The 24,375-nt window shown below is 42.7% G+C and overlaps 1 protein-coding gene across 3 annotated transcripts in view; it reads left to right on the plus strand.

The window, feature by feature from the left end:
• TTYH3 (tweety family member 3) overlaps positions 1 to 24,375 on the plus strand; it is a 78,701-nt gene that overhangs the window by 37,308 nt on the left and 17,018 nt on the right. For all 3 annotated transcript variants that reach the window (XM_042798508.1, XM_042798506.1, XM_042798507.1), the window contains exons 2-10: positions 2,296 to 2,465; positions 9,850 to 9,961; positions 10,596 to 10,816; positions 11,649 to 11,744; positions 14,242 to 14,314; positions 14,653 to 14,728; positions 22,470 to 22,525; positions 23,758 to 23,850; positions 23,971 to 24,063. In XM_042798508.1, coding sequence (XP_042654442.1) covers positions 2,296 to 2,465; positions 9,850 to 9,961; positions 10,596 to 10,816; positions 11,649 to 11,744; positions 14,242 to 14,314; positions 14,653 to 14,728; positions 22,470 to 22,525; positions 23,758 to 23,850; positions 23,971 to 24,063 — 990 coding nt within the window. The remainder of the gene's footprint in view (positions 1 to 2,295; positions 2,466 to 9,849; positions 9,962 to 10,595; positions 10,817 to 11,648; positions 11,745 to 14,241; positions 14,315 to 14,652; positions 14,729 to 22,469; positions 22,526 to 23,757; positions 23,851 to 23,970; positions 24,064 to 24,375) is intronic.

The raw sequence follows: 24,375 nt of genomic DNA on the forward strand, positions 1-24,375 counted from the left end.
TCTTTGGTTGCAACCAGGCTTTCACTGCCAGCCAGTCTCTGGGTCCTAAACTGACTCATCAGTCAGAAAGATTAATAACTACTCTGCTGGATGATTTCACTTGTTGTCATGGCACATATCCATCAATGGAAAACAAATATTCTCTGGAAAATGAAGCACAGATCATGGTGTAGTGGCCGGCCAAGTCCTTTTGGCCAGATGCATAAATTAGAGCATATACTAAGTGTCTGTTCAAAGCAAGAACTTCAAGTTGCATCTTTTTGTCTTTTTAGTATTTCCTTTTTTTCTTTTTAATGGGGGCTGTTCCCCTACATCTGGAAGGGCAGTGTGAATATTTTGCTGATAGAGTTGCTGGGAGGATGTTTTCAGCTGAGTTTGGCTTTCCAGTGGTAATGCCTTTTAGCATGCGCAGGAAGGTTGAGGGTGTGAAGAAAGAAGTGCAGGCAAGCAGTGCAGGAAAGCTTTGCATTACAGCAGCCTGACGTGTTTGAAAAATAAAGAATATCCCCAAGGAGCTTTGGTATGCCAAATGTGTTAGTTAAATTAGTATTGAGTGCTCGTACATGGCAAGCCTTCAGAAGTGGGAGAACGTGGGACTCCGAACGCAGTTTTCCCTCTCGAAGGCCCCTTTCTGCTCAGGAGCTCAAACAGCGTGCACACCATCTGGCATAATCATGGGAAAGGGGGAGAGGGCTTTTTCCCTTCCACCCCCACTCTTCTCTATTAAAGATCCCGAAGTTCACTTTCCTACAACAGGACTGAGTTTCTACTGTTTAGTTGGGGAAAGCAGCTCCTGTAAGCTCCCCCCATCCCACTGTGCTTGATGGGCTTTGGGTGGGTTTCTTAAGGCTGGGAAAGCAAGCAGCATGCAGCTACGTGGAGTATCTGTGATGCAGCGGTTAGGTTTAACTAGTGTGAATCTTGTTATATATGGCAATGGGCCCTACAGTCTGTCCACACTGACGTTTGCTTGGCTGGAAAGTATGTTGTGTGGCTCACAGTTTGCCAGGATAACAACTCAGCAGGGTGTACCTATGCATCAGACCTGGGGAAAGAAGGGGAAGAAAAGCCTACAAAGAGCAAGTTACCAGCAGACCCTGTTAGAAGTGGTCACCAGTTCTGCTGAGAATCTTACTTTAATCACAGCATTCTTCGTTTCGTTTCTTTGACCAGGAGGAAGTTGCTGTTTTAATTGGAAGGAAGCATATAAATGTTCTTTAAGGAATTTCTGCATGGGGAGGAAGAGATACTGATTTTAAAAACTCCCAAACCTTTGTTTTAGGTTTGCTGATACAGATCTATGTCTGCCTTCCCGATATTGGGGCAGCAGTAGGTGATTTAGGCCCTTTCCAGATATTGAGGTAATTTCTAATAAGTTGGCATTTGCCACCACTACCAATGGTTTATCCAAAAAAGCTTCTGGGTAAAATACTTCATTCATTCACATGGGAAATTGTGGCTGGATTCGGTGTTAGAATGGATTTTTTAATTTATTTTATTTAACAAAATTGTTTTGCATTTTTGGGTTTTGGCCAGGATTGTCTGAATAAAAAGAAATTGGAATGGAGTTAAATACTTATTGCTTCCCTTTCCTCCCAGGAATATCTGACTAGAAATAGGTATAGCACAATAACTCAGCTTGTGACAGCTTCAAGCCAGTGTGCCTATAGTCATCCACATTTGTTGTACCTATATATGTGGATGGTATATGGAGGGTTTTAGCTTTTATTCTAGGTCTACCTTGAACAGAAGCAATGCATGGGGATTCACTTTTTTTAAAATCAATCTCACTCATGTATAATAAATTCCACCCCCTTTCAAACCCACTCATGCACTTGGATTTCTAATGAATAAGCCTACATATTTATTCATGAAGATTAAAGAACTGTACAGATAGAAGCAGCTGGCTGAACTTTTTTGTTGTTGTTGGTGGATTTTTTTTTTTTTTTTTTTTTTTTCCTTTAAATCTGCTGACCTCTGATCAGCAGTAAAGAGGAAACCCTCATTCATCTGCCCCAGGCTGTTTGCAGACTGGGGCAGATGAATGGTCTCACCTGTTTAGTGCTTAGGTATAGAATGTCATTTCATCAAGTGAGATTCAGAGAGGGGAGAAAGTGGGGCTAAAAATCTCCTGTTCGTATTTAAAAATATGCATAAACCACAAAACTATTTGTTTTCAAGGTATGCCTTCAGTGCTGTCTTATTGCAGAGCCCTCAAACATCTGGGCCCTGATTCACATCCCCTGCTACAACAACACTGTGGTCAGATGTGACACCCGTCTCTGTTTTCCACAGGCCCTGTTGCTGTTGGGTGGCATTGCTCTCTCCTGCCTCGCTCTGGACCTGCTCTTTCTCTTGTTCTACTCATTTTGGCTGTGTTGCCGCCATCGGAAGAGCGAAGAACATCTAAATGCTGACTGCTGCTGTACGGCTTGGTGTGTCATCATCGCAACCCTCGTGTGCAGGTAGGTTGATGCCCGAAAGGGATCTTCCCAGTTACTTGGGGTAGCGTATTCTGTGCGTGCATTTTCACACTTGGTGTGCTGTGTCTGTGGTTAGTTAATGCTGGCAGTAATCCCTCTTTCCATTTGGTATATGTATGTTTTTAATATCTGTAATGTATTTTCTTCCTTTATACCACTTGCTGAACTGCCTCATGGTTTGAGCAATGTGAAAAGGAATAGATAATGTCCTGCTTTTAGATATTTTGCAAGTGGTAAATCAAGGACACTGTGCCCTCAGGAGCCCTATTACTTAAGTAGGATAGATACAGTTGAAATACTTATCAGGTTTAGGTGGAGATTTCTTAGAATCTGGTGTCCAAAAAGAATGATTGTGTGAGAGAGTAGATTAGGAAAAAAAGAGGCACAGATGATTCTTTTGGGTTTGGAAGTATTGGTATTTAACTGGATTGAACATTCAAATTTTGCAGCCTGAGTAAGACACTGCTACATTTCTTCATTATCTGTACTAATGTGCCATCTCCAAGGGTTGCTAGTAATGGTGATGGTGTCAGCAACTTTTCATGTTATGGCTGAGCAATAGAAGCTTTTGGAGGTGAGATGGAGAAGGGTTTATGAAAACCCAAGAAGAATTAATTAAGTAGTGGATAGTTTCTGGTTTTTTGTGTTGTGTTTTGTGAGATTTTTTTTTAGTCAGCACAGATGAGGATCCCATTTTCTAGAAAGTTAATGATCGGGCATCTGAAAGCAGGGACATGGATGCAAACTTCTGGAAGGAGCCTTGGACTTAGTTTGTTTTGACTAAGGTATAATTAATACTCTGAGCTCTATGGACGTGTGCCCTGAGCTTGAGCACTGCATTTCTTACCAATTTCAAGTATCATCCAGTCTTTGCCAAGACTCCATGTGGTCTTAGTTTCCCATCCACAGAGCTGACAGGCCTGGGAGCAGTCCCCTGTTCAGAAAGGAGATAACAAGAAGATTGCATTTTGCAGTGTCTTGTGGCTCACTTTTTGTATCAATCTGCTGATAGATGGTGGATCTTTTTGTGTCTGTGGTATGTGACCTTTCTGGAGGCGAGCATGTTCCTCGAAGGCCAGGCTGTTCAAGGGCTAGATTGTGCTCCTGATGCATTTGTCTATTTGCTCTTTCGAGGCACATACTTAAGAGACTAGAAAACCCCTGAAGTACTGGAACAAACACTGCAGAGCAGGCATTATGTTGCAAGTTTAGCAGCTGGGATTGGATCTCCTTGTAGAGGCAGTGGCTCAAGGTTGAGAAGGAAAGCTGGTTCACTAGGCAATATTGCAGTCTTTGCAGGAAGCTCTTCCATGCTTCACTGAATGCAAATAGGTGCTTGGAATGGAAAGACAAACCAGAGAACAACTTGCAAAGAAGAAATCTCAGCCTCATTCACCTTTCTTTTTAGTAACCTCAAGAGCTTTAGCTGCGTCCATTCCAATCCACTGAAAGTGCTGAGGTCCTAACCCTTTCTTACAGAAGCTCTAGCTGATGCTATTTATAGTTGTGCTGTTGCTACAGGCTCTTGTTAGATGTTATTATGCCGTGTATGTGTCCAAGACATCTGCTGCAGAGTGTGGTAGTTGTGTTTGTTTTTAATTGTAGAAAGGGTGAGGTATTCTGTGCATCTTCCAGAGCGCACGTGAGACAATTTAAAGTTGGAAGGTCAGCATATAAATTCTGGTTAGCTTGATGTGATGCCCAGTCAAGTCCACAAGCTAGAAAACTGCTTAGGCTTCCCCAAAATCTGAACTGTTGGTTCTCATCCTTGGTGTACCATTTGTTGCTGAACATATTAAATGCAGGAGTAGCCTTAAAACTAAGATTCCACCTGAATCTACAGTGATATTGGATGAATACTTGTCTTGACTTTTTAAATTAAGTTTTAAATTTCCACTCTGAAGTTAGCACGCTTGAGCAATAGCAGGTTGGTACCATCTGTGGTGAATGCAGGTGCTGTCCAAGTGCTGCCACTCTCCTGCAAAGCTGAGGTTGGTTTTCTACCCCTCTTACAGCAGCTGGCTGCGACAGAGCACTTGAACTGGTGCCACTTGGCACTCTGTGCTCAGCATCTGGCCGCAAAGGCAGATGTGGCTTCCTACAAGCAAGGAATCTAGTCTGTGCTAGCAGGAAGTCCCAGTTAGATACCAACAGTTAAAGATTAGTCCATGGAATATATCCTATCCTAGCTGTGTGTTACACATCACAGAAGTGCCAGACCAGCAGATGATGTTACGTTTCAGAGTGATGGGGAATGAGGCTATTCTGAATGTTGGCCTGACAGCAGGCTGACCTGGGAAGCAGTTTGTAGCACCGTGTGCAAGGGGAGAGAAGCTGCTTGGGTGCTGAAGCAGCGAGAGGTTACAAACTGGTCTGGCAGCTGGTCTGGTCTGAGTACTATGGATTATTGTCTTCCTATCTGAGAACTAGTTACCTCTGGTTAAGTCCAGCTGTGCCTAGTACACGTTTACCTAGGTAGTACTTAATCCCAGAGGGCTGTTTATACTGTGAATCCTGCTGAGTGCTGTGGATCACTGTTTCCTAATGACTTGACATTTCCTGCTGAGCAAAAGGGAGAATGCTGAGCCAGCAGGAAGGCGTAACTGGTTAACAGGAGCTCTCCGATGAAATGTCTCTCTAATGAGTTTTCCCAGTTGCTCTAGCCACAAAGCTGCAGGAACGATTTGCCTAGATTATTCCTTTAATATTTAGTTGATTTCTAGTTCTTACCAATTTGATCAGTTTCTGTGCATGGGGAGCTGTCTAATAAATCATCTCATCCAACAGTTAGGGGACCCTAACTCGCCCAGAAGGGAGCTCCATCCTGAAGGTGGGAAGGAAGCTTTGTGGAGAGCATATCTGAAAGAAATGGGTACAAATAGATAGTGAGAACTTGCTTTCTCAAGTGCCAGTAATAGCACTTTCCCTTGGTGCGAAAGTGCAAGGTGGTAATTAGACAGACAAATTAACATTCCTCTTGAGAACATGCAGTCTAAAAAGGGCTCTCCTTATGAAGTTCCTGTAATTAAAGATGACTTGGTGAGTTAGATTAGTCATTTCTAAGGATGTGATGTGAATGACTAGTGTTCATCTTTTCAGACTGGTGACTGGGTACCCAGAGGGGTTTTCACTGTGTGTGCGTGGGTATTACAGTGGGAGGGTCTCACCACCAGAAGTCGTGTATATGCTCTCTGTATCAGATTAGTGCTCTGCTGTTCCTGTACACCTTGTGTAATTCAGAAAATGTTTTTTTTTTTGCAGGTCACATTGCCATTTAATTTGGAATTAGATTTGATTTTTCTGTTTCTTTATTAAGGGATGTGCTAAACCCATGTGATTTGTGCATACAAACAACTTGAAAGCTGTTCTCCAGACTTGAATTTCTTGAGTTTTCCTGAAAAGTGATACTGAAGTGTGTGTACACAATCTGCAGTACTTCATACTGTGTGTATCTATAGGAATATGTAGAAATCATGGCATGCTGCTCTTCTGTTTCATGTCATAAAACTCTTCAAAGACCTGCTCTAGCACACTGTCTCTCTCTCTAGTGTTTCTGTGGGTGTGCACCAGTGTTAAACTCAGGAAGGCGATGTTTTCTTGACTTAAGTGGGTTTTCTAAAACTTACCAAAATGACAGTAGCCATGTGGCTTTTTAAGTACATTATTGAACAGCAGGAGCAACTTTTTAAATGGCCTCTAAGAGCTTGATAGATTGATTTTTTTTTTATTATTTTTTTTTTTTTTTAAGCTTTTGGGTTTGGTGTTTTGTTTTGTTTTTTTTGTATTCAAAAACATGAGTGAGAAGGAAGGCAGGGGAGAGGTAGGGGTAGTGGAAGTGACAGGGGACTGACAAGGGTTGTTTTGGGAGGAGGAATTGAGGATGGGACGATGTGGATTCAGGAGGAGAGGATGGTATGTGTGCCAAGGAGGGGAGTACAGCAGAAGCCAGAACAGCAGAACTGGAGATGATTTTCCTATAGAAGCATTGAGAATATGTTGGAGTATCTTCCAGAGGGTGCTAGGGTGGAAAAAAGCTGTGTCATTCAGGAATGCTGTTCTTGTATCCACACTGCGTGACAGAAATGCAGGCTTCCTCATTGGGTGATGATTTTGTGTCATCTTGTAGTGGGAGATGGATCTGATATATCTTAGGCTACAGAGCCTCCTGGGTTTTGTGCAAGAAGCCATGTGATTTATCCTGACCTCAAGGACCTATGCTGTTGGGTTACATTGCGTAGCTCTATTTTTACTTTAAAAGAATGCACTTAAGTAGAAGAAGCCCCTCTGCTTCCCTTTAATCAAGTAAAAGTTAGTTTAAAACTAGTGAAAATCCCTAAATCTGCTTTAAACAATAGTAACTTATGCCAGTGTGTAGGCAGGGATTTGAAACAACCATTGGATTTAGATGAAGCCAAATGCAAACAGAAAACTAAACACCAACAGTTCTCTTCCCCCACCAGCAGTTCCCCTGCTGCCTGCCCTCCAGCTCTGCCCCTGCCTCAGTCACAGCGTGGGCCCAGCAGCTGCCCCCAGCCTTGGCTTCTGGGCTTCAGGGATGGTTTACATCCCTCTCGAGTGTGATGGAATGAGGAACTGCTACAAAACTGTAGAGCTTGCTCCTAGGAGAAGGAATAGCTAAGTGATTCTTTCCACTGTGTGTAGTTTCCAGTGGATGTGTGATATGCATGTCTAGAGGAATTTGTTACTTTAATTAAATGACTTTCATCCCAATTCCTGTTGCTCTAGTGTTTTCTTACAGTAGTGACTGTGCCTAGAGGGTTAAGGGCAAAGCTGTGTGTTCATACAGGGCTGGATAGAAAGTCCACGGGTGGCTGCTGGAGCGGTTCTGCCTTGAATATGGTAACGCGTTTCATGTCACTTGCCTGTAGTTGCTAGCACTTCATAAATGGTGGCTTTGAGTAAACTGACTAATGTATCTAGTTGTGCTGCATCTTTCAGGATGAGATGACTACTGCTACTTCAGAGTGCTGTTTCTGAGTCTTTTCACCAAAACAGTGCTACTGTGCTGGGAATACTGTGAGCCAGGCTGCAAGGGTTTTGGGCACTTACCAAGCCTTTGCTGAAAGAATAGGCTTCCAGTAGCTGTAACAGGCTGAATAAAAACTGCTCACCAATTAAAGGGGTCAGATCTGCATATTCCATGTCAGGAACATTCTGGACTTTATTTGGTGTCCATAGCAGAAAAGACTGTTAAAGTTTTCTGCTGCTCAGGAGAGTGAAAAAGTCTGTCTGAATTTGTTTGCTCTGTTAAAATGGGGGACAAGTCAAACCAGAGGTTTGTGATTGCAGTGGTGGGATGCTAAGTTGCCTTTACGCTGCGAATACCTCTGGATCCGCAGTCTCTCTAGTTCAGGAGGGTGTGTGTGTCTATCCCCTCTACCCCCTTGCATCCCAGGCATGTGTTACCAAGCTCTGACAATAGCTGCAACCAGGAAGGAATCAGGACTTTTCTCTTTTCAATTATCAGCATCATTTGCAGTTGGAAAATGTTTGAGGAATGGTATACATGAGGAAGGAGAATGAGTTCTTGTATTAACACTAGATATTAAGAGTTACATACCCACTACCTCTTTCTGCATATGATATAGGCTGCCTACTGTCTGTGGAAGACTGTTCAGCTGAGGCTTTTATGGGCCAAGCTGTCTATAATTTATGGAGATTCAATTGCTGGAAAAAGCGTGAGGCTGACACAGATTTTCATAATAGCTCCACTTCCAGTGTATGATCTTTGCTTCCATTTCTTGTATGTATGAGAAGAAAGTAAAAATGCAACCAGGTGAACTAGATTGTTCTGGTCACTCTTTCTGAAGTCAATGAGCCCAGGAAAGGAGGGATGGATGCTGTGTGCCTGCAGGAGAGGAGAAATGGTCGTTTGGACTGCAGATTGATGTACGTGCCAGAGTAAATCTGTGCAAGGGTCTGTTACTTAGACAAAGCCCACTGTGGCCTGCCTGCTTGGTTTCATTTCCCAGCCAGTGATGGTGGTGAAGAATGCCTAATGTCCTTTAGTGACCCTTCTTGTTAAATAAAGGCAGTACCAGTACATTTACTTGTTCTGTAAGCTGTTGTTTGGCTTGTTTCCTTCCTCTCTTATTCCTCCTTCAAACCAACTCTGCGAGGGCAGTGCTATAACCCAGGCACAAAGTTGTTGCGAAGAAAATAAATGTTTCATCTGGTATAACTTTAGATTTACAGCAAAACCACCACCACACCTTCATTTCCACTACCACAAATACAACCTTGGTGTCTTGAGAACCTTCCCAGAAAAGATCCTGAATGCTCTGAAGCTAAATATGACACAAGAATAGGAAATTTGTATATTGGTAATCTTTGTTTGCCCCGAGTTTAGTTGTGTGACCCCTTCACCAGTTTTTTCCTCCTCTATTATTAGGAAAAATGAGTTTGCAAAGAGGAACTGTGAGTTCCTGCAGTGATGTCTTAATAGAAGAGGTATCTCTGACTTACATGAGATAATCTCCTGGTTGCAACTCATTTATAGGATCTTCCTCCTTTAAGTGAGGTTTAAGCTGATGTGGTTTACTTCTTAATTGGGGCAGACTGATATGTGTGGACAGTTATGGCAGATCAGCTGATAGGTGGTAATTTGCTAAGCAGTTGGAGTTGAATTGTGTCTGCAAACTTGAAATTCACTTGCTTTAAAAATAAATAAGCCTTTTGTCCCAGTAAGTTATTAAGCCTTCCTTCCCAGTACTCTAAATCAATGTGACACAAATGCTTCTAATGGGAAGATAAATCAAGATAGATGATTTTCATAGATATTTCACAGTGTAGAGAGAAGGGTGTGGAAAATGTATCTAGAGGAACCACCACCATGGGCAAGTAGTCAGCGTAAGCTCTTTGTGTCCTGCTTATAAAAAAATGTGACAAAACAATCTATATTTCATGTCCAGAGAAGCATGCAACTCCTGACATAGCAATGGCAGCTCTTGCAGGAGCCACTGGAAAGCCACTTGGCTGGCTGGCTGGATTTCTGGTTGCCCATGGCTAGGTCTGAACTCCCTTAACAGTTCCCTGCTAGATTTCATTATTGTACCATAAATGAAAGATACATGCTGAGGAGGGACGGTGTTCTGCTGTTCGTCATATGGATGCTATACAGAGCCTCGGTGGCTGCATGGACAACACAGGCGAATGTTTACAGATGAATTTTTGTAGTGGTTGTTGAGAAGCATGACTACCCCAGCTACCCTTTGGGAGGCATGTGGCTTCCCTTTCTGTGGAAAGTGCTGATGTGACTACCAAGGGTGCTGTAGCAGTAGGACATGCGTTATACAGCTTGCCTTTTAGCTTTAACTCTACCCTTCCTGTCTTTCTTTCTCTGCAGTGCTGGAATTGCTGTTGGCTTCTATGGGAATGGAGAGACCAGTGATGGCATTCACCGGCTGACGTACTCGCTACGCCATGCAAACCGCACTGTGGCAGGTGTCCAAGACCGGGTAAGTGCTGGTAGAGTCACACTAGCAAACAAGGAGTGTGGGGATGAGCAGACTTGCTCAGCACCTTTTCTCTTGAATCTGGCTGTGCTTGTATCTCTTCCTGTTTTTTTGTTAGTCTCTGGGCTTAGAGATGTGCTAAAATTTCCATTAATGGAGCAGTGATTTCTTCAGCTCTACTAAAAATATCAAAGCAACACAGCTTGTTAAATGAAGTCTTCTATTTGCTAGGTTTAAAAACAGCTTCTGATCAGCTCTCTTCCACACCCAGAAGAGGAGGCAGGCCAAAGCAGACAAGTGTTTTAGTAAAATGTATCATTTTAGTACAATCAGTTTTTCCTGTGCTACCTCTAATTTGAGGTATCATACTGCAACCTTGATGGCTGCAAAATGTGTACATGTGTTAAAGGCTCAGCTGAGATGCCATCATTGAACTACTTGCAAACAGTCTGTGATACTTATAAGTTGCTTTTGAAGGGTAAGCAGTCTGAGCCTCTTAAGACAGAGGACTGGTAATCTGGAACCTGTCCGTGATTTGCTAGTAAGACTGAATCTTCCTTTATTTCCTTGACTTTCTGTCCTTTAATTATTTTTTCTTATTTTTATCTTTATTTTTTTTCCCCCCCAATACTTACAGGTACTAGATACAGCAGTGGCCCTGAACCAAACAGTGGAACCAAACTTGCTCATCCTAGAGGAGATGTTCACGAAGCAAACAGACTACCTGCAAGTTATCCAGAAGCTGCAAAGTCTCTTGGATGATCTGGTCAGGCAAACAACTGAGATCCCCTTTTGGAAGAATGAAGAGCTGTCTCTAGAGGAGCTGGCAATTCAGATTGACCTCTATGACTGGTACAGGTGTGTAGCAGGCTGTAGTGTAGTGGTTGTAGCATCTGTTTTGGCTTGTTTTGCAACAGTGATGTGTGTGTTCTGGGTAACTGAGCCAAAGGCTCTATATATTACTGCAGGTGCTCTTGGCCCATCCAGCTGATTCATTTCTTACAGCAAAATTGCATTCAGTTTAAATCAAAATGCATGACAACAACATTTTCTTAACTGTGTTTATTACCAGCTGATGGGAAACTTATTCTCAATGTACAAAATCTGTAGTATGTGTTCTAACACGGGGAAAAGCAGCCACAGAGATAGCTACTCTGTGTCCTAGTAAGTTGTAGTTGTATTAACTAAACATTACTAATTAACATTAACTAAATAGAGTAAAAAACTGCATTAGTTCTGTAAGTTAACACCATACCGTAACACTCCTTTTTATTAAACATACTTAATAAAAGATTGCATCAGCTCTATTCCACAAAAGAAAACCTCTGTCCACACATGTTGAATCAATAACTGAAGCATTTTCTAGGAACAAGTATCTTGGAAGTTCAAGAAGCTGCAATTCCTCTTCTTCACCTGATGGTGTCCAATTGTATATAACTTTACACTATAACAAGGTTAGCAGTCTTATTTCTCAACAACTGTGCATCTTGGGCATGTTGTGTAAATGCTTTTACCTGCTTCAACTCCAGACCCAGCAACTATCCAGAGCTCTTTTCAGATTAATCATTAGTGGTCACTTTTACTTGAAGAAAAGAAGGGCTACATTTTTACCATGAGTCACACTAGCTTCTTGATCTGTGCCTTTTGCACACCAGTTTTCCTTTTCAGACTATGTTTTTGTTTGCTGCAGGTGGCTGGGATATCTGGGCCTGCTCCTGTTCCACGTCCTGATATGCTTGCTGGTGCTCTTTGGGCTTATTAGAAACTCCAGAGCCATTCTTGTGGGGTAAGTCCCGACCCAATCACAGTGCATAAGGAAGGCTGGCTGAATGCAAGTGCCTGCTAGTTTAAACCTCTAGACTGTTGTCAGTTGGTATCAAGGACTTCTGAGACTGAATATCTTAAATTTACCTCTCAGTGTAGAGAGACTTTGTAGAGCATAGCTCTGTGGGTACGATTAGGGCTACCTATGAGAGATGTTCATAGGAAGGTTCTTGAGCTATAAAATGTGATGGTACTGCTGTCCATTCCTTTCTCATCAAAGATGAGGAACTCATCTGGGCAGTCTGCCTTCCACTGGGTAGCACTGATAGCCTTTATTTGCTGGGAGATAGTAATATGAACATCCTTCCTTAAATTTACAGGCTTTAAAAATCTCCCTTTAATTCTCTACAGTTGTGAAGGCATTTGTTAATCGATGATAAGCATTGCATGTGTCTACACAACCTGGTAGCATGCCTTTTGTGTCACGATCTGCTCTTGTTTATCCTTGGCTGTCACACCTGAAGAAATGTTAAACTGAGAACATGCAATGGTTTGTACAGTTATGAGGAGGAGTCTTGTTGCTATGATACTGCAGTATTAATGCATGTCTCGATTCTAAAAAGCACTGCAAATGCTGCCATGCTCAGGCCCCATTACGAGAAAAAAAATATTCCTCTCCCTATCTTGTAGACTGGTTTATCTTGGTATACTTGGCAAAGATACCAGTATCATAAACATAGTGACAGTTTGACAGCTGACATGGCCAAGAGTTTATCCTGGTACATGGTGATGCCATTAATAATTGGAATGTGTATTCAGATTTATTGTTTGCCAGATGACTTCATACCTGGCAGGTTATATAGACAAAAGTCCAAGTGTATGCACAGATGGTAAACCCAGGGTTTAAATTAGAATCTCATTCCCTGTTAGCCAGAAGTTCATATTAAGGCATTCCCCAAAGGGAGCACATGGCATAAAGAAGCAAGTGTATCACAGCCAAGCAAGATGGTGAAATGCCAATTTTAGAACTTTTAGCCAAGCAATCAGATACTGACCCAGTCATCTTCATTTAAAGTAAAAAACCAAATGTGTCTTATCGATTACCATGCTCAGCTGGAGGCACCAAGCTGTGTTGTCCTTATGTCGTAAAACCACAGAACCTTGCTGATCGATGGCTGATAATTTTTGCATCCATTTGGAAAAAGTGTGATGAAGTTTTTAGCGCCTTATTGCAGAGGTCTGCACAGAGGTCAGTCTTGTGAAGCTCTATTACTTCTGCAAGATGAGCCACAGAATCAATTCACAGAATAGGGATTACTTAAAATTAAAATCAGTTGGTAAACTGAGGGATAGATTTTTTTTTTTTAATGGAGACCCATAGATCTAGTTATTTAGAGCTCTAGTCTTAAATAAGACAAATGTAGCACAAAAGAGAGATGTCCCTGTCTCACAGAGATGCTTGCGCTAGGTTTGAATAAAGCATATTTTGGTTATGAACAGGTTTTTGTTTTGTTTTCTTCAGGGTGTGGGTGGGAGGGAACCTATTTGTGTTTCGAAGCCTGAAGGAAAAAACATCCCTGAGAGAGCAAGCCAGCATCCCTTTACTTGAAGGCAGGGATACATAAAACAAAATTGCTTATTAGTCTGCATCCCCATACCTGACAGAGCTGAGGAGCACTTTTGCTTAAGTATCTTTAGCAGTCATACTGCCAGCAAAGGTGAAGAGCTAATGTGCTGCTTGAGGAAGTGCAAAAGCCTGTTCTACTGGTGTATGCTAGCTGAACGTCTCCAAAACCACTGCTCTGTCAACCCTCTGCCTTGTGTCTGCTTGATAGCAGACACTTCCCACTATTTCTGTCTGTAATGAGGTCCAGCTGTCAGAACAAAACTTTTAAATCTGTGAAGAGATGGACTCCCATGGCAGTGGTAGGCACCTACACTGTTGCTCTGAACTTTTTGCCTGCAGGTGACTGTCTCTCTCCTGGGTGAAGGTGTTTGGCTATGTGGGATGTTTAGGTGCTGTTCAGATGCATGCAGCTTGGAACCGAAGTCAGGTGTCCTAACAGGGACTGAGTGTTCCCTCCCACTGTCTGTAGCCATGTGGTGCTTACACCTGACAATCTCATTTATTCTAGAAACAGAAAAGATTTGTCCAATTTCAGATCGGTATGTTTTTGTGGGGTGACTGTAGTCATCCATCTGCCAATCTGCCTTCTCCTACAGCCACCCTTGTGTCCTTGTGCATTTGGCTTCCCTGCTAGCAGCAGGGCAAGGCTTTGCTTCTACCCTCTTCATCTTCGGCAGCCCCAGGGCCACGTAGTGTGGGAACCAACAGCTGGACATGAAATTCTCTGGTTGCTGCTGTCCATGACATATAAAATGGGATGGTTTAGCTGAAGATACAGTGGTTGATAATTTCTTGGGTTTGGTACTTGCTTTGGACTCCAAATAACACATCTTGTGAAATGATCTGCTTGAAAGCAGAGCTTTTACATCTGCCATCTGTCTGTCTCCCACAGGGTGTGCTTGCTTGGGGTGTTTGCCCTGATTGTCAGCTGGGGATCCTTGGGTCTGGAGTTGGCTGTCGCTGTGGTGAGTGGCTCTGTTCCAAGTCCAATTCACCCTTTGATGCAGGTTTATCAGACACAAGATTGATTTTACACTGTGCCTGTTTCACAGTGTGTCTTGTCCTAAGTAGCTGTTTTAGCAATTTGCATCTATGAAAAGTACAGAGCTCCTTCTTCCTCTGTGGTGTAGTGCGCTAGTTAGTATTGCTGCTAAAAGCAGTGCTGGTGGGGATGACTATGAGAGACTTCAGCATCTGAAGCACCCCTATAGTAGAGGGTTCCCTGATGTTAACCTGGCTCAACTGCTCTTTGATGCTGGTGTTCTTTGATATTCCTTTTCCCTTTTGTCTTGCATCTATCTAGGGCTCCAGTGACTTCTGTATCAACCCTGATGCTTATGTCTCCAAAGTGGTTGAAGAGAATGCAGTGCTCAGTGCTGGTAAGTGCGGGGACTGGCTTTGGCACAGGGTACTGTGGCTCCAGCTGTCACATTGGAGCATGGCAGTGGCTGAGAATTTAAGGCTGTGTTTGGAGCAGAGGAGCTTGCATACAGTGGGGAAAAGTATATGTGTGTGGAGCTCTGGAAAACCAATGTTTTTCCCAAAGAAACATACCCCAGTTAGAAGTGCATGTCTACACTTTTTTTTTGTTAGAATAGCCTTCAGAACCTTTATTCTGTCTTGGCCCTTAGGTGGGGATAACTGATAAAATGGAACAACACAAGCCCTTGGATTATTTTGCTTTGAATGTAGCACACTTGAATCTTACTCTCTTCTCTTTGTGACAGAACTGTGGCAATAGCAGTGTGCAGTTTGAGTTGTCATTTTTAAAACTGGCTCTTGGGTCTATATTCCTGGATCTAGAATAGTTGTTTTTATATCTGTTATCAACAAATATATTTTTTTTTCTCTTAATGGTGGCTATAAATAGGAGTCTCTAAAGCTAATTTAAAGAATAAATGAATGGAAGCAGCCACAAAGAGAAGTATGAATTTCCCTTTCCATTATAAATGCAGGATTGTGACTGCTTTGTTTAACCTGTTCCATTTAAAGCAATATGCCTACATCACTGTGGCATCCAGCTGAAACACTGATGGATTTGGGGTTTGTTGCTCTTAATTTAGACTGAAATGGTTGGTGAGATGAGGGGTGCCTCCAATTTGGACCTCATAGGGAGAAAAATTTCTTTCAGAACTGTGACTTAAGCCAGCAGAGATAGCATAAGTGTTAAAAAGGAAAGGTATTTTTCAGGGATAGGTTTGCTGCTTAGGTATCAAAGTTAACTCTTCTTTTCTTCTACCCTCTCTGCCTCTGATAGTTCCTCTGCATGGTTCTCTGTATGATAAAACACAAATAAGCAATGACACTGATTTGCAAAAGAAGCTACTGTTTTTTCTTGGTTCTTATTTGCTGGAATTGGAGAATCTTTGCCTTGTGTATGGAAGATCTAATGTATGCCCATGTGCTTGGCCACGTGCTTAGCCAAACGCTGCCTCTTACTGTGCAACTAATTGATAGGAAGTTAAGTATGTAGCTGTGGCTGAGGATGCAGGGATTGGAAGCAGTAAGAAATGTTTATGTCTGGAAGCAGAACGTAGTAAAAAAGAGCATGTACAGGTTGATATTACCACTCTACAGCTTATTTTTGGAATGCCTTATTTATTGATTTCCTGGGAAGGAGAGAATAGAGCTGGGTAGCTCTCTTTGTTACAAAGAAATGCAATAAGAGAAGAGAATAAGTGTTTAACACCGCACAAGATGGAAATCCTCTCTTGGCTGTGAAGGTGATGAAGATGTGGCTTCAGGTACAAAACTAGTCTCCCAGTTGTTCAAGGGGGCAAACAGGCCAATGAAGCCAAGGTGAGATACCTGACACTAATGCCAGCTGTGTGATGTAATAATTTGGTAAGCCAAATCAGCTCTGGAACATGTTTGGTAACAATTAGATTGACCCTGGGAAACTGAAAAAATGCCCCTTTGTACTGCTTCTCCATGTCAGTTGTCCTTGTCTGCTTGGCTCCTGCAGTTTTCTGTTAATCAGTATCATTCATTTAGAGGCTAACAGTGAGTGCAGGACTGACATTCTGTCCCTCCTACTTCCCCCGGCAGGGACAGTCAACTCCCCCGGGTGAAATCAGGCTCTGTTCTGGCAGCACCGCCAGCTATAACAGTTGTTAAGGCTCCATAAATAACAGTGAATGGGTCTGAGCAAAACGCTGAAGAGGAGGAAGAGCAGGTGTTGTCAGAGGCTTGAGTTGGAAGGGTGGCCACTTCTGTGGGTTGCTGGTGTGTCAGCTCCCTGCTGTTAGGCAGCCGTTGAGAGTTCGTGAGTGCCTTTGCCTTTTTTTCAGAAGGAAATCAGTCTTAACTTCTGAGCCTGTCATCACACTAGGCAGCTGGTTGGGAGATGATCAAATGTTCTGCCTTCCCATGTGGATTTTCACTGCTGTCATAGTTTATGATCAGGAAGCTACGGAAATAGCTCTTTGTCCCTGATGTGGGGACCGTCCTGTGCACCCGAGCAGGAAGGAAAATCACGACATGAGGGCTGCAGTGTGGCACTGCTCAATGACACTTCAATCCCAACAATGGCTCCTTAGAAATGTCTTCAAAAGTCTGAAATAAGTGTTGGTATCCCTTAGTATGCCTGGCTGTAATTTGTAGCAGCTGCTCTGTGGTCAGTTGAGCCATATATACAATGAGAGTGACGAGCTCGAGGAGACAGGGCAGGCAGCTGGGAGCCAGCATAGATGCTGTCCTCTCAGAGGAAGATGCCCTGTTTGAAGGCTCCTAGGTCTAGTGCATGGACTCTTCACACTCTGGTTTGCTGCCTCTGCTCTTTGGATGATGCTCTCCAATAGTAGCAGCAGTATAGACAGATGAAGCAGAAACACTTTTAAGATTGCTCCAGGTAGTTCCACCAGAATGTACCTGACCATGAATTTTTCAGTTCAGAAAAGAGGTGACTAAAACAGTGTGTGAGTTGGATGGAGAGGCTCAGGTAGTCCATGGAAGAAGAATCCATTGGGAGTTACCATATATGTAGGAATCACACTAACCTTGAGAATCACTTCAGCTGATGTTGGGCTGAGAGGGCACTCGTTTTCAGTCTTGCCTAGGTATCTGCTTTTGGCCAGTGCTAGGGTATGGCACACTGGGCTAGGTGCTGCCATCTATTTTTAAGGATATAAGAACCATTGAGTAATCTTAAGTAGCTTTGTAGTGATGGGTCAATTTTTCCCTTCAATCGCTATTTTTAGTTGTTGTTTTTAAATATAACGTGTTGTAATATTCCCAGCCCTGTGCTCTGGCATTCAGACTAGGACTGACTCATAGAGATTTGCATATTTGCAATGCTTTTTTGTTGGTGGTGGTTATAGTAGTTTTCACAGAAAAATAACTGTGTTGGATACTGGGCAACTCATACATTAATATTCCTGTTTGTATATTAATTGCTGTTTGCAAATCTAAATAGAATTAATGGAGCTGAGAATAATCTGATTAAGTGCATTATTATTGTTGTCATGTTTTTAGCTGGAGAGGAGATGTCCTTGTTTTATAGATAAAATCTGCTGCATTTAAAAAGGAGGAGGGGGAGAGAGGAGTTGGGGCAGAGAGCCTTCCTTAATGCAGGTTTCCTGGAGAAGGAGAGACTTAAATAATTTGGCAGAAGAGGCTGATATATGTGCCTAACTTACCCACTATCCATTTATTCAGATAAAGACAATGGAGTTGAACAGTGGCTGTATAATCGGCTCCTGCTGCTAGTAAAAAGACTTGGTGCAGTCAAGATGTTTATTTTCAAAGCAGGAGGCCATCTTCTAGTCTCATTCTTTTTCACTGATATGATATTATTATCAGATGACTTACTGCATAAAATTAAATAAAAAGGCACAATCTGTCTAAACAACAGGACGAGCTTTCTCCAGATTCTCTTACTAGAAATCTTCATGGTGAACAGCCCCTTCCTTCATCTGAAGGAACTGTAAACCTCAGGGGATGGATAATGGAGCCTTTTACCTCCAGTCCAGCCAAGTTGGTCTGGTTGGATGCTGAAACTTAGCTGCTCAGCTACAAGCAGCAAGCGTTCTTGTCTCACACGGCCTTTAAATTGGCCTCTCACTGATTCACTCTCTTCCTAGAAGCCCAGAGCTGAATGAACTGAAAGGCTGACATTGCCACCACCTCCCTTTCCCCTCTAGAAGTAAGGTCAGGACAAAACCTCATGTAGGGCGTGTGGTGCTTGCACAATTATTGCTTGGGCTCAGTGGGCATTGCAGAAAAGAGTTTGAGCAAAGAAACGCTCTCGAGAATCTTGCTGAGCTCATGTAGGTGTTGAGAAAAGCTGTGTTTTGCTGCATGGTTTTGTTGGACTCCTGATTAGCAGAAAGCTTTGACTGGAGGGCATGTGGGATAGCTACAGGCTCTTTGCTGACAGCTCACAGGGACTGATTTCACCAGCACAAGTGTGGCATATATGAAAGAAATATAAATGTTATGCAGATACTTCCCTTTGCTATCAGACTTGTTGCCTTAGGGAAACAAAACTCCTGGTGGAGAACATGTTACCTGGGCAAGATAATCTGGTCAAAAGAGTCATGTTCCTTTGACATCACAGGCAGTATACTTCAACTTTCTCTGATGATTGAACCCACAGAGACAGTATCATCTGGGTATATATGTAAAATGAAAGCTGCTTAGAGAATGCTTAAGTAGAGATGAAGAAGGGCTGGGAAAGGCTGTTCTAGGTATGGGGATTTTTTTTTTTTTCAATTAGGATCTTTTTTTCTGACAGCTCCTTACCCTACAGACCTCCTTGCTGCCTTTTGGCGGGTGCATAATGCCATTTTTGCATTTCAGCTGGGCTTTGAAGTGAATAGTAAGTCTCCATGGTTGCAGGAGCAATATGTAGTTCTAGCAGCTGAAGCTGTCTTTAGTAGGCAGTTCTACTTTCCTTTCTAGGAAAAACAGACTTTGCAAAAATAGAGCATTTTGGGTAATTCCCTTCCTTGCCTTCTGCTCCCACACTGCCTGTGCACCAGGAGAATGGGTCAGGAGGATTGCTGCTAGCAACAGCAGGCACAGGCAGCTGCAACTGTGACCCTGCCTAACCCTTCTTCTATAAACTAGATCGCCTAAAGACCAGCTTCAAAAATCAGATCCAACCTTTAGGAATTTTCCTTGAGAGAAAAATGCACTGGCAAGATAATTATAGAAAGAAATTGCCTGGAGCTGTTAGCAGAGCGCAAATGATGGGTTAGTATAGCTGCTTTCTGGTCAGAAATGTGAGATTTGATGTTGTACATGATAGATTTCACCAGGTTTAAAACTGGTGAAGATGCCTCCTGCTCATTCCTCTTTCCCATCCTGGTGACATGGAGGCAGGGATGTCACGCTCCTCTTAATTTCCAGGCTTTGCAGCACAGGATCACTTTAAGGCAGCTTCACTGCTTATTGTAGCTTTAGCTTTAAAGCACCACAGCTGTTAGCACACTGGGTTCAGTTCAGGGGAAAGTCGCTCCTGCTGGCTTTGCCATTTTGGAAAGCACGTTTTATGTACAGTGTCACACTTGTCAGCTGCAATGCCAGTGCTACCACAGCGAAGCCTTGTTGATCCTGCCTTCCAGGGTGAAGTAAGGGAAGCACTTACTTCACTGTACTGCTTTTCACTTCACTTGTAACCAACAATCTTTATCCTGGGCTTACAAAGTGCAAACTATGATGCTATCAGGAACTCTCATCTGTAATCTGCCCACCAGGGATCATGCAGAAGGCCCTCAGGGAATATTTCTAGAGCTATGTATTAGCAGTATGTCATGCAACTTAATGCACTTATAAAGGTGATGTAAACTTGATACCACTGTGGGAGCCCAAGAGAAACTTTTAGTGGTTTGTTGGTTTAAAATAAATAGGTGACAAGATCACAGCTCCTTTAGGTCACCATGTGTGATGCTGTGGATTGCTGCTGCTATGCTATTCTCACAGTGCAGGTGCATTTTAATCCATCTTTCCACAGCCATTGAGTGTGATTTATGAGCCTGGGAGGAGCAGTCCTTTCCTTGGCTCAGTAGTTGTGGACAGTCATTTGTGTGGTCTGCCCAAAGAGAGGCACACAAAGCAGTTCTTGCTGCCCTCCTATCTGCCCAGGTTTTGCTAATTGCTGTTTAGAGGCTTGGCTGGGGAGATGTAAGTCATCCCAGAGAAAGAGTCGGTGGGAGGGAGATGAAGCACCTGGCAGAAGCTGCCCCAAAGTAGGCTAATGAATTATAAATAACAACTGTCAGGTTGTGCTGCCAGTGTGCAGGAGCTGACAGTCTGTGTCGTACCTCTTGCTCTCCCGTGTGCTGGCTTGCCGAGAGGCCCATTCAATATTTATGGGATGCGCGGCAGAGTCAGGATACAGTCGGGTCTGCTTCCTTCACAGCTCCGCTCGCTTGCGGTTGTGCCTTTTACTGATTTCTGAGTTGGGACTGATTAGAATAGCTTTACAGCCTGCAGTACGTGCTACTGAAAATCACAGATGAAAGATTAAAAAGAATGGGGAAAAGGATGCTAGTGGGGGAGAGGGAAATGCAGAGTGTATGTGTGTTTTGGGGCTTTTGTAGTCTTTGCCGAGCCAATGTCACCCTTGATTTTGCTGAGCTGGTATGCTCCCATTCATCTGAAGAGAAACTGTAAATGTTTGAGAACTAATCTGAAGATATCTGGGTGATCAAGTCTTTCAGAGCTCCCTCCCTTGATAGCGTTGCTGCGATTGGCATGGGAAAGCCTGATATTTGCAACTTGTTGGCAGTTGGTGTAGTATTATGGAGGGCTCATGAGGGCACCTGGCTTTCATATGCATCTGAATGAGGAGGAATAAAACTGTGTCTTCAAGCCTGGAAATAGATGCTGCTGCTGCTAGCAGAGCACTCTAACAGTCTTACCTGGAAGTTTAGGACTTCCCTGTACTGGGATTACTGGTAGAGCTACTCAGTATTAAGACTAACTTCTGGGATGTTACCAGGAAATGATCTGCGGTCCCTTGAACAGATAATATGTTCCTTTTACCCTAGTACATGTGGTAAGATTGACTCAATACTGAAAGTACATCTTTTGCATAAGTCAAAAGAAGGATGAAAAACAAATGACGTGTATTCTTTTAGTTAAAGTATAATTAAAGCCTTCTAACTGAAATCTAACTGCATACAAGTAACATCCATCAGAAAACAGACTACTATTTACTTGTTCTGCCCTAACACACGTCAGAAATACAAGAGCCTGTTGTCTTCTATCTATTTTCCTGCTTTCAAAGTGATACCATTTTTAGGAAATTATATTACTGAAAGTTAATATTTTCTTGGGTTAGGAGCACTTTCTTACGTTGTTCTACAGAACACTGCCTAAAACCAATCTCTCCTTGAACATGATAGAAGAATCCCCAGTTGTGAAGGTGTCTTTTTTTACCCTTTTTTCTTTTAAATGCTTGAACTTCTACATTTAGGAAGGTGTATCTTCAGCATTGTGTAGTAGCACAGGGATGTGTGTATGCACCTCCTTTGGCCCAACAGCGTGCTTCCACAGGTATTTTTGATAGCAGTCTGTATTTATGTAACCGCTACTACCTCTCCTGTGCTACTATTTTGTGATGGGTTGTGACCGAAGTGGTGAATTGAATTGGCTGAAAGTTGAGTCGTCTCCTTTCTAAGTGCCTTAGACAGTTGTCTGTGGTTGCTTTCAGTGACCATAGAATGGTATTCTGACACTTGGAAGTTGCAGAAATTAAACATCCAGTTGGATTTATCCTAGACTGAGGTCTTGCCTTATGGTTATACAGTGGTAGTGCTGACTTCTGAATAAAACTTTTTGGATGCTTCATCTAACTACTGAAGTGGAGCAGCCCCATTGCCTTTCACTGTTCAAAAAAAAACCCAAACAAACTGAAAAAAAAAAAAAAAAACAAAAAACAAAACAACAGAAAGCAAATCTTTCTTTTCTCCCCAAAGGCATCTTACATCCCTTTCTCTAGTGCCATCCATGCACTGTAATCCTATATAGAGAGAGGGAAGTGATTCCATTTATATTGCATTTTCATTTTGTGTATTGCTTTCAGAACTTAACACCTCCCTTGTGGCAGCTGCAAAATGCTGCAAAGCTGGAACAATGTATCTAGTGTGACTTTCTTTTCTTTTGTCTTTGTAGGTACTCTCCGCTATTACATTACCTGTAGTGCTGGATACCCCAACCCTTTCCAGCAGGTGAGTGTAAGCATCCTAGCAACCTTCACCCCTTCTCAGCATCCTGCAGGGTACAGGTTAAACGCTTTTGATGCCAGCATGCAGCAAGTTGCAAGGTGTTAGCTTTAGGGAGCACTCTAATCCTCTTGGTAAAGCTTTGGTAGCTACTTTCCAGCTGTGCAAGCACTGTGATTTAGTGAGCAATTTTTTCCAACTTCATCACCACCTGCATAGTTTCAGGTCCAGGATGCCCTCTTAGAAGGGCCTATGGGTGAGGTGGTGAGAACCATGGTTTTGTTTGTGGAACCTCTGTTCCACAAAACACCCACAATTAATGCCAGGGTGGGAAACTACATACTTCCTGCTTTGAATCTCTTCTTTCAGGTTCTTTTGGGTTAAATAGTGGCAATGCTCCACTCCCAAAATGCAGCCACTTCTGTGGGTGAAGGAGTGATTCTCACATATGTCTCTTAAATCCCTTGGATGTTGAAGGGTTTATATCCTGAAGTATAAATGTGAGTCATTATTCTTTCGTGTGGGGGCTGAAGAACAACACCTGGGCCCATCCCAAACTTCGTCTAATGTATCAGAGGCTAGAATGAACCCACACCACCCACCATTTGGCAGACACCAGCTGCTTCACCGTTTTATATTTAGGATTTTTAAAGTCTTGTCTTCCTCTGTTTTAAAGGGTGGGGTAAGAACACTTCAAGCTGTGATATGATGCACTGTTGCCATCTGTTGCATTTCTAGTTGCTCAGTATACTCTCTGACATGCTATTGCATGTGAAATTCCCATGGATGCTTTAATGGGATGTAAAGGCTGCACCCTAATACAAACATCTAGTATCACCGTTAAGTCTTTCTTGGCCATCTGATTCAGTAAAAAAATCCAGGTTTGCTTTGTGGTGAGAACATGAGTGCTTTGTGTATTTTCTTTCTCTTTCACCTCTGTCCTTGAAGCTGGCCCCAGCTGTGTGTATAGTTCTTGTGTGTGTGTTTTTGTGGGTTGTTTTTTTGCTTTTGGTTCTTCCCTTCCCCTCTTCTTTCTGTGCATACTTTTTCCGGGTTGGTAAAAGTCAAGCTTAACCCTATCATAGCTGCACCCATGTTAGCTGAGACACCCTTAACTTGTACAATTCATGCTGATGATGTTTCAGTGTTTGGGAAGTAGGATTTAAGTCTTTTCCCAGGAGTTCTCTTGGTGCATGTAGCCTGAATTGCTGAAACAAGCAATGTTTTGTATTGAGCAGAAGCTGTCAGGAAGTCACAAGGCTCTGGTAGAGATGCAGGATGATGTTATGGAACTCATGAGATCAGCAAGCAGAGAGTATCCCACATCCAAGGTAACTATCGTCAAGTTCACTCTCCCTGTGCTTTCTGGCTCCCCTTACCCTTGCACAAAGCCCAAGATCAGCTCCTGCAAAGTCATTTCCTTGCAATAATCACTAGCTTGTTGCTTATAGGAGTATCTTACTCGGATCCAGGAGGTTTTAAATTCAACAGAGATCAACTTGCAGCAACTGACAGCTTTAGTAGACTGTCGGAGTCTGCATTTGGTGAGTACTCAGTAACTGGGCTAGAACTAAGAAAGAACAAAGTGGGTGTAGAGCCTGTAGCATACTGATTATTTTGGAGTTTCAAATCTCTGGTGTGCCAAAACAGCTTACAACAGCTTTTACTGATTGACTCCAGCAGAAAGGAGAATGGGAATTTGGATCAAGTTAGCTTTCTGTTTAAAGATCAACATAGGAAACTAGATAACATGCCTTTATACGTCTACAAGCTGCAGCCCTAAGGTTTCAGGGGCCTTCAGGTTTTTTTTTTTTTTCCATAGCACATAGCTTGTTGCCTTTCCCATGGAATGGAAT

Source organism: Tyto alba, unplaced genomic scaffold (genome assembly GCF_018691265.1).
Source record: "Tyto alba isolate M040663 unplaced genomic scaffold, T.alba_DEE_v4.0 Super-Scaffold_28, whole genome shotgun sequence".
Taxonomy (NCBI): domain Eukaryota; kingdom Metazoa; phylum Chordata; class Aves; order Strigiformes; family Tytonidae; genus Tyto; species Tyto alba.